This window comes from Nelumbo lutea, chromosome 1 (assembly GCF_056320005.1).
Source record: "Nelumbo lutea isolate HS-2025 chromosome 1, American lotus-T2T, whole genome shotgun sequence".
NCBI lineage: Eukaryota > Viridiplantae > Streptophyta > Magnoliopsida > Proteales > Nelumbonaceae > Nelumbo > Nelumbo lutea.
The window spans coordinates 214935940-214948927 of record NC_142684.1 but is presented as its reverse complement, the minus strand read 5'-3'; the positions used below and the strand labels follow the sequence as shown (position 1 = coordinate 214948927).

Sequence of the window (12988 nt, the reverse complement as noted above, 5' to 3'; positions counted from 1 at the left end):
GTTTGCTAATTGAGTCAAGCTCGAGCCCAATAAAGCTTGGTTCATGAGGCTCGCGAGCATAGTATTAAATAAATAATTTTTATTATATACATAAATACATACATACATATATTAATATATATAATAAATAAATTTATTATATATAATAATATTTTTATTTTTTACATATAATAATAAATAATTTTTATAATATTTTTGTATATATAATATTAAATATTTTTTATAATTCTTAATTTTTTGTCTAAAAAAATTATTTAAAAAAAACTTGGCTTATAGTCGAGCTCGAGTTGAGCCGAGCTCGAACTTGCGAGCTATGGACCAAGCTTGAGCCTACTACTATTCTTGTGAGCCGAGCTCGAATAGCCAAGTATTCAGCTCGACTCAACTTGAGTCCACCCCTAACCATAGCCAAAAAGGCCAAGGGAATTAAGAAGGAAAGGCCTAGATGAATTGATAAGTGGGCATAGTATGACTAGGAGGGGCAGGTTTATGACATGTACCACATCCTAACATCCACATGTGGGCAGACAAGATAAAATAGGAGAGGGTGCATGGGCTGATGGAAGGGAAATTCTAAGAGTAGGAATGATGATGATATGAGAGGTAGTATTGCAATGGGTGGTGGTCAGGCATCAAATATAGGTTCATCACAATCATCATCATATGGGGCACAAAGATAGACGTGGAGTAGGACTGCTACTACATCATGGAGGGGTAAATCATCAACATCTAGAGGTAGGTCATTTCTAAAGGGATGGATCATCACCCCATAGAGGTTTGAAATGAAAAAAAAAAATGAAATTTATGTTTTTTCACGCTTTATTATGGAGAAAATTAGGTTGATCGTGCATTTTGATCCATTTAATGTTTATCAATTGGTATTTTTAACAAGGGTAAATTAAATAGATCCCTTTGTACTATAATGAATTTAAATTCCATTAAAAAAATTTAATATAATTAGTTAAATTTATTAAGGATTAATAAAAAGGAAAATTAATAAAAACTTATTAACTTTAAATATAGTTTAATTAATTTAAAACCAACTTCAATTCTATTTAAAAATAGGGAAAATTATAAAAACCTCATTGGGCTTTCTAATAATCCTATGAACCTTCTATACATTTGTTATGACCTTAACAGAAACCTCTCATATTGTTTTTAAATAATGTGCATATACTTTACTTCCATTAACATTTGAAATAGAAAATATTGATATATTGCATTATTTTTTTAAATACCAAATTTATCCTCAACCAACTTTATTTAGAAATAATTACAAACCAAAAAATATCTGGTAAAAAATTTTTTACCTAAAAATGATACAAAAATAATTGTAAACCATAATTAATAAAAAATTAATATTAAGATACAAAAATTTAACATTTAGATACAAAAAATAATACTGATTTATCTAAATCATAGGAAATTAGCCACTCCCACTAAAGTGCAACTTAAATTTAACATTAAGATACAAAAATAATAGCATAGGAAATTAGCCACTCCCACTAAAGTGCAACTTAAATTATGATCGAATACACCAGACATTACCCCCCCCCCCCCCAAAAAAAAAAAAAATAAAAAAATAAAAAAGAAAAAAAAAGCTTGAATTGGACTTAGATAATCACCATTTAATTGGAATGTTATAAAACTCATTCCTCAATTTTTTCTTTTTTCTTTTTTTGCTTCAGATTCCTCAATTTTTCTTAGGCCATGTTTGGGAGTGCTTAAAATTAAGTGCTTATTAAAATAAGTGCTTAATTGGGTCATTAAGCACTTATTGGTGTTAGGGAAATAAGTCTAAAATGAGTGCTTATTTTTTAAGCCCAAAATTTCAGCTTTTTTTTAGTGCTTATGTATAAACACTTATTCAATTATTTTCTTTCAAAATTATCCCTAATTGAATTTTATAGAAGTACTTTCATACAAGTACTTTTATAAAAATAATTTCATAAAAATGTTTTTATTAAAATGTTTGCATAAAATACTTTCGTAAAACTATTTTTATAATTTAAAATAAGCACTTATTCAATGACGGCGTTAACAAAACCTGTCTTCCGACTAGTTTTTTCCTTTTTGTACTAGGTGCTATGCACCTTCCCCCAAAGTGTTGGTTGCGGGATTTGCTTCAGCGTCAACGCTGGAATAAATCGGCTAACACACCAACGAGTCTGTCCTGACTTGTTAAGTACTAAGAGACCTCGCGGCTTCGCCTCAAATAATAGCAGACCCTATCCGATAGTCTTCCGGTCTTCCTTTACTTTTTGGCTCCATTTCCATCTCAGAAAACAGAAATATCGAAGCACAGAAAAAGAAGGAAGAAACCATGCTCATTACAAGTCCCGGTCGCTCCTTCATCGCAGTAAACACCAGAAAAACGCAGAAAATCCACGGCAATTCGCGTCCTGGTTTCAGCGTTTTCTCTCATTCTTCTTCATTCCGTCGCAGGTCCCTTCACTGCTTCCCCAAGGATTTGCATTTAAAATCTCGGAACAAAAATAGGAAACTTTCACTTTGCAAAGCTACTCTGATTACTAATGCGGACGATTATGAGGTCGGACGGTTCGTCGGAAGTTACGGGTTTATGAACATTACTAGGTGAGTCGAATGGACTTAGTGATTTTATGTTTCTTCGTTCCCTTGAGTTGATTTATTTGGACATTAATTGGTATTTCTTGTCATTTCAGCTACTCGACTTTCCAGTCCGGACCAGATTTCGAGTATTCTTCGGAAGTTATGGAGCGGTTAAGAGTTCAAGATGTGGGAGAAGGTCAAGTGAAAATCAGGTGCATTTCTTGGGTGTAGAATTTGATCTATTGAAAGTATTTGTTTTATGTTTGTTTGTTCTTCTACTGATACCATACATGGCAGTTCTGTTGCAGGCTTTATGAGGGGAGAATAGCTCGTGGTCCATTCAATGGGACTCGAGTAATTTTTAAGGTAATCTGAAAGGCTATTTATTTCTATAATTTTCCTGGAACAAGTCCAGTGATGGTATTACAACAGTTGTAGTAAGAATTGGACTGAAGCATTTTTTTGGGACCATTTTTTTTTTTGACTGTAGGAATTTCATATTTCTGTTTCTCCCTATATCATAAAGCATCTTCTTAAGAGTTGGTTATGTGTAAAACAACCTATATTTGTATTGTATTGGTTCTGTCAGCTCAGAGCTACATCCTCAGAATGTAGGGGACTTGATTATAATCTTCTTGAGTTAACAGGGCTGGTTGGGGCCCAGTTCAATAATGGACCTGCATTGCTAATCTTTTTTCAACTGTATAGTGTAGAATAACACGGAATTGTAGATGGGTTAACCAACATAAAAGTTCGCTGTAGTATCATTTCCTTAATGTACTTTACTGTATAGTGTATTATAAGGAAACTTGCAGTTAATATGGTTAATGATGAAGAGGCTGTGAACCCTCTAGTGATTGGCTCCCTTTCCTATTTACTTATCATTAGGTTCATCTGGTCTGGATACTGATTCTTTGTTACTGAGCTTATAAAGGTATATCCTGGACAGCGTGCTGGTGGTATTGAGGCAGATATGATGGCTACAAATGAGCTAAATTCTCATGCTTTCCTTCAGGTAAGTAAGAAGACTATAACATTCATTTAAAGATCTCCGGTTGATTGAAAATCTTCCCAAATTAAAATTTGTCAGAATATTTTGTTGGAGAGGGTCTTTTCATTCATCAAGTGCTTCATCTTTGCAGAGTGACCCCAACGATATCTGTCAGAATATCCAGATATTATTAGGTGGATTTGAGACAAAAACTGGGGAGCAGGTCTAGTATATGAACTATTGAGATGTTAAGTATTTTAATCTTTATTTTGGTAGGTGCAATTTTAAGAAAATCTCTCCTTTACAGTGGCTTGCTTTTCGTAATGATGGGAAACATAGTGCAGCAGACTATGCAAAAATTAAGAGTGAAGCAATGTCAAAAGATCGTGCTGGTGGAGAACAGAAATTCTGGAATCCTTTTGAAAAGGAACAGACAATAAAACGTAGATATTTTTATGTTATCAAGCTGTTTCGGGGTGTCATGAGTGGACTAGCCTACATGCATGACCGTAACAGGTTACACCAAAGTCTTGGACCTTCTTCTGTCATTCTCAAGTAAGCTGGTTGGCCATATTGTATTATGTTAAAAAATGCCTATTTATTACTTCCTCATGCTTTTGTGGCCATTCTTTTGGTTTCATCCTGTCAATATTTGTATGTCACTATTGACAGCACGATAGTGGAGAAAGATGCAGCTTACCTAGTTCCTCAGCTCCGGGATCTGGCCTTTTCAGTCGATGTAAGGTATAATATCAAATTTGTTTTTCCCTTTTTTAGGAAATTACTTTTTGTAATACCACTCAACTCGCCAAGGATTGCAACACTAGTAGTGGGAAAATTTCAGTCCTTTAAAAATAAAGATTTTGCTGCTGATAAAAAAAAAAAAAAGACTGCAGACAAATTCGAATGTAATCAAAGGGAAACATTACAGCTTAAAGCTCCGGGATCTGACCTTCATAGACCTTACAGCTCAAAGAGCCATAAGAGGAAACATTGATTTTTTCCCTCTAAATTTTCAAAAGTAGTCAAAGATCTGCATACCCTTTTTTGACTACAATTTTTTAACATAAAAGAACAGAAAATGTTATGCGCCCTAAATCTTGAAAGAGAAGGCCGGTAGGGTCAAACATGCCAGAGAAACAAGGGCCAAAAACCTAACAAATGCAATAAACAACAGCTATGCTGGAAGCGGAGAACCCTAACTTTGAGTCACGCGACTCTTTAAAATCTCCATTGGCCTATTAATTTTGGGCTTTACTCTTCTGTCGGGCCCACCCATGTGGAATGAATTAACTTCGGCCCTCGACCCATTAAGAATGACCTTGGGCTAGTTGTTTCGACTAGGCCCACCCAACCGGAAGTCCTCCCTCATGTGACTCCTTAAGGCTTCACAATACTAGCAGCTCCACCTTGTACTCCTAGCAAGATTGCTAGCCAAAGTTAGCAGATTCCATGAGCCAACTGAACAAGGATTTCAACTTAGAATTAGGGATCTCAAATTTCTTGTGAAGTGATCAAACCTCCACAGAACTTGAAAGTAATATCTCATGAAATGAGTCCCAACTTGGGAATATCTGAAATAAAATCTATGGGCTCAATATCATGAGCATAGTTATCAAGGCATCACCTGCCAAGGTGACAAAAATGACAAACAGAGACCTTATATAATATAACTCGTATTGCTACACTTATTAATTTGTGTGTGTTAGTACATTCTATTATATACCTCATTTATATCATTATATGTTTTAAAGTTTTGCTATTGGAATTTAAAAGATCTAAGGGTTTTGAGAAGAGAAAAAGAAAGAAAGAATAGAAGTATAAAGAGGGTTCTTACTTCTTTTTTTTGTTTTTTCTTTCCTCTCTCTTACATTAAATTAAGCAGCATCTTCAATCTTGTTTTTTTTTTCTCTTTTATCTTCTGTCTTTAGTTCTTAATATATAAAATTATAGCCTTCTTTATTTGCTAATTGTTTTGCTTTATTAAATACTTATCACATTAGTATCATTTTTGAAAATATTGACATTGATATATTTACAATATTTTTATCTTTTAGATATGGTGAATTGCCATGTTTTGAGAGGAAATTAATGTTCTTAATAAAGAGAGTTGTTATTTTTTTTTTAATCAATATGCATGCTGAATGGTATATAGTTGACTCTCTCATCTACCCCAAACTCCCACTAGTCCTAGGCTTCTGCCAATGCATCAATTACCCAATTTGTTATAAATATTTCCTTTCAATTGGTAGTTGTCAACCAGTCACCAAACAATCTATAAGAACCTTTCCTTCTCATCCACTGCACTTTAATTTTACATGTAATATCCTCATCCTATTCTTTTTTTTTGGACCATTAACAAATAGTTTAATGGAGAAATATAGGAAAATATACAGATCAAAATTTTCCTCCAAAGAGTTGGGTGGGGGGTAGGTAACTCAGGATGTCAACAGCCAGCTCTATGCTGACAGGCATCGAATAATTAGATAACCATTAGATTACAACTGTTTCTCCTGGACCTTGCATGACCCACTCTGATTCTCTCTTGTTAATCCCGGGTCTGGCTGTTGTCCCCTGAGTCTTCTCTGATTTAATGTCCTAAACACTAAGGTCCTTTAACTCCTGATAGAATCTGGCCGATCACCACTTGATGGTCTCCTTCAACAACTAAGCCACTCCACTCCCTCTGCAAATCTCAGTCCATAAAGAAGGGTTAAGAATTCAGTCCTTAAAGAAAGTCACATCACATCCCTGCTGAACCTGGGTAGCTTAATTACATATTGCCATAATGATCTCTGAACACTCCATACCTGACTGGTAGGGGTGCAAATGGATTGAAACATGACCGGATCCGAATTCAAATCCAATTCTACTTTGTCAGATTTCGATACCCCCTGGCAGTCGGATTTTTGGATTGAAGAATTCAGATCACCCCCATCCGATCTGGAAGAATCTGATCTGGTCCTATATGTATTATTTATTTACTTTTTGTATTATTTATTTTTTTAAAATACATGTATATATATGATAAGATAGTTGAAAAAATGCTTGTATTTTTTGTTTTTCTTTATATACTGTTACGTTTTTTCCTTTTAATATATTTTTTTAAATTTTACAGAAATTAAATAAGATTGGATCAGATTCAGATATCTGGCATCCTTAACAGATCCATATTCAAACTGACCTTTGTGAGATCCAATCTGATCATCAGATCGGATTGGATTGGATTCAGATATACCCCGATTCGAATCCAATTCGGTCAAAAGAACTACCATTACAATCCAGATTAATCTTTGTTCAGGTCCTTCTCATGCCATAGAGCTGAAGATCTCTGCAGAGAAAAGCTAGCCACACATGCTATTCTCTTCATCTTGTTTTTTTATAGGTAAAGTAATTTTATTTATAAGCAGAAAATCATCAGTACAAACATCCCAGGGAGATGTGTGAGATTCACCTCATCCAAAGACAGAAAAAGTACAAATTACATTTGAGCCCAGAATAGGTGATCCCTATTAAGCCCCTGCTTGGCTAGCTGGACCGGAAAACGTAGCAACAAAATGTCCATCTTTGTTCCTAAAACCCCCTCCAATCCTAGGAAGGCCTGGATTTCCATGGCTGCTTCCATCAAAGTTAAACTTAATGAAATCATCTGCAGGTGGGATTCAAGAAGCAATAGTCATCCTCCTTCTAGAAGAACTAGCAGGCACCTCGCCCCAATTCCTCCAAAGTTCATCAAAGGAGAACTGAGAAAATAAGTCCAAGGTTTTCACCCAATGTATTACCTTTGCCAAAATGCATTTAGCCCTACTTCAGTATTGTCACCAGTACTATTATCATTGATAAACAACATTCATCATATGAACTCTTGTAACTTGTAAGGGTCTTATTAGCTAATCTATGGCTTGTGCAAGATGAGATGGGCTAAGCACTGACCCCATGTACAGACCTGTGATATTAAGAAACCCTTTCATCTCTTCCAGGATGTTACACTGATTATTGCTACATTCATATTTTTGTTATGTTGGTATACTTATTTGGGGCTCCTTTCTTTCCCCAAAACCACCAACTTATCTCCTTGGTAACACTATAATTTTCCCTAACCATATCAATTAATACCATGTGAATACCTCTGTCTGAACTTCTATATCAACTGTGTGAGTGGAAAGATAGCTTTTACAACTGATCTCCTTACCAAGTCAAATTGGTAGTCTTATTACTCTTATTTCATGTTGCAGTTTTGCTCAATTGTTCTCATCAGAGTGTCATAGTGTGACTCATAAACTTGAACTGTGATAATTAGGCAACTTTGTATGTCATCTTCATCTTATGTATAGGAAGTTAGGAACTATAAAGAACAAAAGGGACACTTGGAAGAAGATCTAACCTGTCCAACCACACCAATTTGTACTTTAGTTGTTTGAGACTTCTAAAACACTCCATGATCATATTCCTCCTAGCAATTTACATGTATGTCTTGCCAACAAAAGCATATAAGTTTGTATTAACTGAAAAGGGTCTATTGAAGTTGAAATGTGATTGGAAATTAGCTGGTAGTTGATCAAGTTTACTGTCACATGAATGGCTTATGTCAATACATGGACTTTTTAGATTTCCATTCTTGGAAGAAGGTCCAGGAAATCTTGCTGAGGGACTTTGGAGACGGGCATCTGCCTCTGGTGCTTTCACCCCTATGGAGAAAAGAGCCTTTGGAATAGCAGATGACATGTAATTTTTTTATTTGTTTTTTGTTTTTTTTTTTTATTTCCTAACTTTCCTTGATAGTAAAGTTCATTATTTTGCTGTTGACAAGCAGATATGAAGCAGGCCTTCTTTTTGCTTATTTAGCTTTTGTTCCATTTTGTGAAGCTGGTATCATGGATAGTCTTTCTTTGCAAGTAAGTTCTTCTCCAATCAATTGTTCTGTTACTATATGTTCCATATGCCTCTCTTTTTCTAATCAATGCTTGTGCTTTTTTTCTTTCACCCTACCCTAACTATATGTCTATAACTCACAGAGACTTATTGAGAGCACATTCAAACTTGATATTGAAGCTGTAAAAGAGTAAGAAAGTTTGTCTCTATATCCAATGTTTAATATACTAGTTTATAGGCTTCTTTTTGTTAGTTGTTTTACAAAGAACCCACTTCTATAAAATGATCACTTTAAAGTTATGTTTGCCATAGACTGCACGAAAAGTTACAAGTAGGTTGCACAATCTCTTTAGAGATTCATCTTTTCATTTTTTTACACTGATTAATATTTTCAAATATATTTGCGAGCAGTGCATGTTAAGATATTCTCAAAATAGGAGTAGAAACTTTGTGCACAACATATTTAAGAGTGAATATATTTCTTGGTTTTATATCAAAAGGAAGTGATCCTAGACCCTTAAACCCATGCCGTTTTTGGCCTGCCCTTAGCTCTTAAAGACCCTTCAACTTGTAATTGATCAGTTTTTCTCACTCGTGCTATATGCGAGTAAACCATCTTAGTCTACTTACCAATAAAATACTTGGTCTACTTTCCTACAAATATGTTATTTTTAGGAAAAGATAATTTTCATTGCAAAAAGGCAAGGGGAAGGATGTATATGAGGAGATGTACAAGTTAAAAAAGGAACAAAACCACCAGGGACACCCCCTCCCCTCCCCAAGTAATTATGAAGGTAGAATGTTTCCACTATAAAAATTACTTCCCACACTAACTTTGGCCAAGCCATCTGCCAAATAATTAAGGTTCCTAGGAATCCTAAACTGCAAATTGAGGAAACTGTGATCTCCCTGATTTGATTGAGGAAATAAGCAAATCCCCAGACCATTCTCTGCATTATTTACCCAGTCAATCATGTTCCTGGAATCCCCTTTGAGAGCAATTGATGAGATTTGGAGGGAAACGGCATCTCTGAGGCCCACTAGCAACACTCTTGTTTCTGTTTCAGCTGCATCAGCTGCATCAGCGATACAGATAGGCCCACTAAAGGCCAAGAGCAGGTCACTATCAGATCTAAGAATCAAGTCCCTCCCCCAATACTAGCAACACCCAGGTGGCCTGCAAAGCTTCTGTAGCTGCCATTAAATTGATATACAAAGCCTGTTAGAGGCCTGGGAGAGAAGGCAGGCATGATAGGGGGATCAAAATAGGAGGAATTCGGAACTTACAAGAAGTTTCTGTCCATATCTCCATAGGAGATGCCTCTATACAGCTTATTGGCCAGCATCCAAGATCTTTCCTTTAAAAAATTCTTATTCTTATGTTCTGTTCCTTTCCTCTCAGATACCCCACATAACAGCATGAATGATTGCTTTCCAGAAGGGGTTTGTTGTATTCCCCATCCTACAAATATGTCCATTTTTATCTTATCCTTTGTGGTTTTCTCACTCATCATATTAACAGTTGCATTTCTACTAGTCATTTTCTTGGGAATATTCTTTGCTGCCCAACACCTTGCCTTGTACAACATTGCAGGTGTTATAAACATTTTATAAATTTTTCCCATCTTATGAATTAGCACTTGTGGCTTATTCAGGGGTCTGTCATGGATTATCCCTCATGGCTCTAAGGGTGGCTGGTCCTATTACCAGCTGAGGACTGATCTTATTCTGTGTGTTTTGTATTAGCTTTGTTGTCATATTTTCTGTTTGGTAAAAATGCATAGATTTTATTGTTGATAAACAACTGTTATGCTTAACTTAATAATTCTGTGCTATGATACATACCAAATTGGTCTTGTTATTTATTTTCTGGGGCTTGTAGTTTCATATCTGAACCAATTTGAATATTTCTTTTAGGTATTGCCTAGCAGACGATCGCATGTTAGAAGCTGTTAAGTTTCTTAATCTTGGCGATGGTGCTGGTTGGGAGTTGCTACAGGTTAATAATCTTTTTTAAATATGATGATTAAATTCTTTCATTTGTATAATCTAGTTATCTACTTTTTTTATTAGTACTGATCTAGTTATCTACTTAACAAGATAGAATAAATTTCATTCAAGGGGACATCAATCAATGTTACCAATCTAGAGATTCCACAAATGGTACTCATGATGTGTAGGTAGGAGCTGTTACCCTCTGATACTTGGGTCTGAACTAAGGAAAAGCCCTGCAAGAAAATTTTACCAGGATGGATGAACATAATTTTCTACTGTATTCTTGAGCTTATGAACCATTTTGTCTGACAGTCTGAAATAATCAGAGAAGACAATTATACCCTTAATTAGGTTGTTTTTTTGTATAGGATATCTCCAGATGGGATCCAGCAAACAATAAGCCCCTAAAATTGTCCCATGCACCATTATGCCGTGTTTTTTTTATGAATAAAGATAGTTTTATTACTTCAAAAGATAATGGAGATCTCACATAACAGCCTGTGGAGAGGCACGAGCTGTAGCCTCTCAACTGATTACAAAGAAACTTAACCCATTGGTCTACGATTTTTTATTGCCTCTCAGACAGGAATTACAGATTTCGTCATTTAATTGTTTCCTAACATGTTTGGGCTTGTAGCCCTTCTTATCAGCATAGAAATGACCGATCTCAATAAATTACTAATGTTGCTTCATTCCAAAAATACTTCTACCTTTGAGATTGTAGCTTACATATGGTTGTAAATGTTAACTCCTCCATTGGTATCATTTTGATACTGAAATCTAGATGAAGTAATTTTAATCACTAAATTACCAAAATTAAAAGTTTACAAGTCTAAAAATTCATCAGCATATTCTTATGCCTTTTACTTTAAATTTCCTTTGCACTAGAAGTGCTTTTTTTTAGACCAGAAGGTGAATGAAAAGTTATGTCCACTGAAATTACAATTTCTTTAGCCCATGGAAAATGGAGGAAAAGTAAACTATTAGCATAGTTATCAATGTTAAATGTTAGATGCAATTCTCCTTTCATTGACACTAATGTGGCAGCGGTAATAACTTCAGTGACATCTTTCTCTTTTCATTTTGCTGCCTTGTTCCTCTTGTTCTATTTACCAAAAAGTAGTTACTCTTGTTCTGATCCATTTTACAGCTAATACCAAATAATAATAGTAGTTGTCTATCAAAAGAAAGAAACCAAATGGTAGTTGCTTGATTAGAGAGAAAAAAGGATTATAATATCTTTAAGATCTCATTCAAAAAGTTTGACATACAACATATATAAACTGTGAAGTTGGACATTTGTATAAATAAAAGAAACTTAGTCTGTTTGGAAAGTGCAAATACAAATATATACAGTGCAGAACGTTGTATATTGTATTTATAAACTTATTTGTACTGTACATATTTGTATTTGTACTCTTTCCAAACTGAGCCTTAGTTTCATCACTTGCATTTCTCCCATGCCTCATTGTATAATCAATATTCTTGAAGACTACTTTCCTATCATTTTGTTTTATCATTGTCATTCTTGCTTTTTTCTATCTGTCCCATGTGTGTCTTAAGGGGATCTCTTTTTCTGATCTTTGTTAACTCATATTTGATCCATAAATTCTTATCAGCTTCCTTGTCCTTTTATTTAATCTTATTTATCAAAATTAATGTCTCTATTGGACAGGCAATGCTGAACCCAGACTTCCGGAAACGGCCAATTGCTGCAGCTGTTTTGAGCCATAGATTCATGACTGGTGCTGTTCTTTGAATTTCTGCGGTCGGCTTCAGGAGTAGATGTGTAAATAGTGAGCAACAAGTTGGTTTTGTTCAATTATTGACATATATCACCTAATAATTTATAGATAAATCATCCTTAGCCAGAAGATTTTATTCAATTTAGCACTTTCTATTTATTATTTACTCAGCGTCAGTAACTTGACATTAATAGTTTGCTTGCTTCAACTGTACAGTGTACAGATAAATAATCCTTAACCAGAAGCGCGGGGGGAAAGCTAAGCTTGATATTATTAATCAGAGTATGCTTTTCATCTTTATAACTGATACCTGTTTAACAATTTAAATACCTACTTTGCAATCAACGTATACTGGAATTTTGCTGCTATTCAAGCTACCCACGAGCTGTGAACTCATCTACGATTCTACGATTTTATATGCGTTGATACACAAACTCAGGATATTCAGAAAATTAGATATAGAGTATAGTAAATTGGGTTATATATTGTTCAATAAATTTGTATAATTTTTATTATGTTTAAATTAAATGGAGTTTAAATGGATTTTACATTAACAAAATTAATTTTAAAATTAAAAATTTCTACTAATTTCTGTTAGTTTTTTTATTAATTTATATTACTTTATTTATTTTAAATGAATTTAAATGGATTTCAAATTCACAAACTCCTGAATAACTCAAACTAAATCACTTTTGGGACTTTGTTGAGCAAAATTCAAGCAAAAGGAGCTCTGTGATATTTTCAAAGTTGTCCATGTCAGGTGAGGTATCTTTTCTAATTTCTATTTATGTATTTATCTTTTTATGGTTTTTAT

At 34.4% G+C, this 12988-nt stretch overlaps 1 protein-coding gene across 3 annotated transcripts; it reads left to right on the top strand.

Annotated features, from left to right (window-relative positions):
- The first annotated feature begins 2086 nt into the window (after positions 1–2086).
- On the top strand, positions 2087–12477 carry LOC148880914 (Protein kinase superfamily protein). Of its 3 annotated transcripts, XM_088962997.1 has the most exons (13): positions 2102–2595; positions 2685–2783; positions 2880–2937; positions 3506–3586; positions 3714–3785; positions 3870–4117; positions 4235–4306; positions 8171–8287; positions 8376–8457; positions 8578–8624; positions 10352–10433; positions 12105–12225; positions 12391–12477. In XM_088962997.1, the coding sequence occupies exons 1-12, from the start codon at positions 2324–2326 to the stop codon at positions 12186–12188; spliced, it is 1314 nt and encodes a 437-aa protein (XP_088819123.1). In that variant the 5' UTR covers positions 2102–2323; the 3' UTR covers positions 12189–12225; positions 12391–12477. The 3 variants fall into 3 exon arrangements, with proteins under 3 accessions (XP_088819124.1, XP_088819123.1, XP_088819122.1); XM_088962998.1 differs by lacking the exon at positions 12391–12477 and having other exon boundaries at positions 2087–2595; positions 3521–3586; positions 12105–12336; XM_088962996.1 differs by lacking the exon at positions 12391–12477 and having other exon boundaries at positions 12105–12336.
- The last annotated feature ends 511 nt before the right edge of the window (positions 12478–12988 follow it).

Coding starts and splice junctions, on each gene's coding strand:
- LOC148880914 (XM_088962997.1), top strand. CDS start 2,324: ATGCTCATTACAAGTCCCGGTCGCTCCTTCATCGCAGTAAACACCAGA. Junction 2,938..3,505: donor GGACTCGAGTAATTTTTAAG/GTAATCTGAAAG, acceptor GAGCTTATAAAG/GTATATCCTGGACAGCGTGC. Junction 4,307..8,170: donor GCCTTTTCAGTCGATGTAAG/GTATAATATCAA, acceptor TGGACTTTTTAG/ATTTCCATTCTTGGAAGAAG.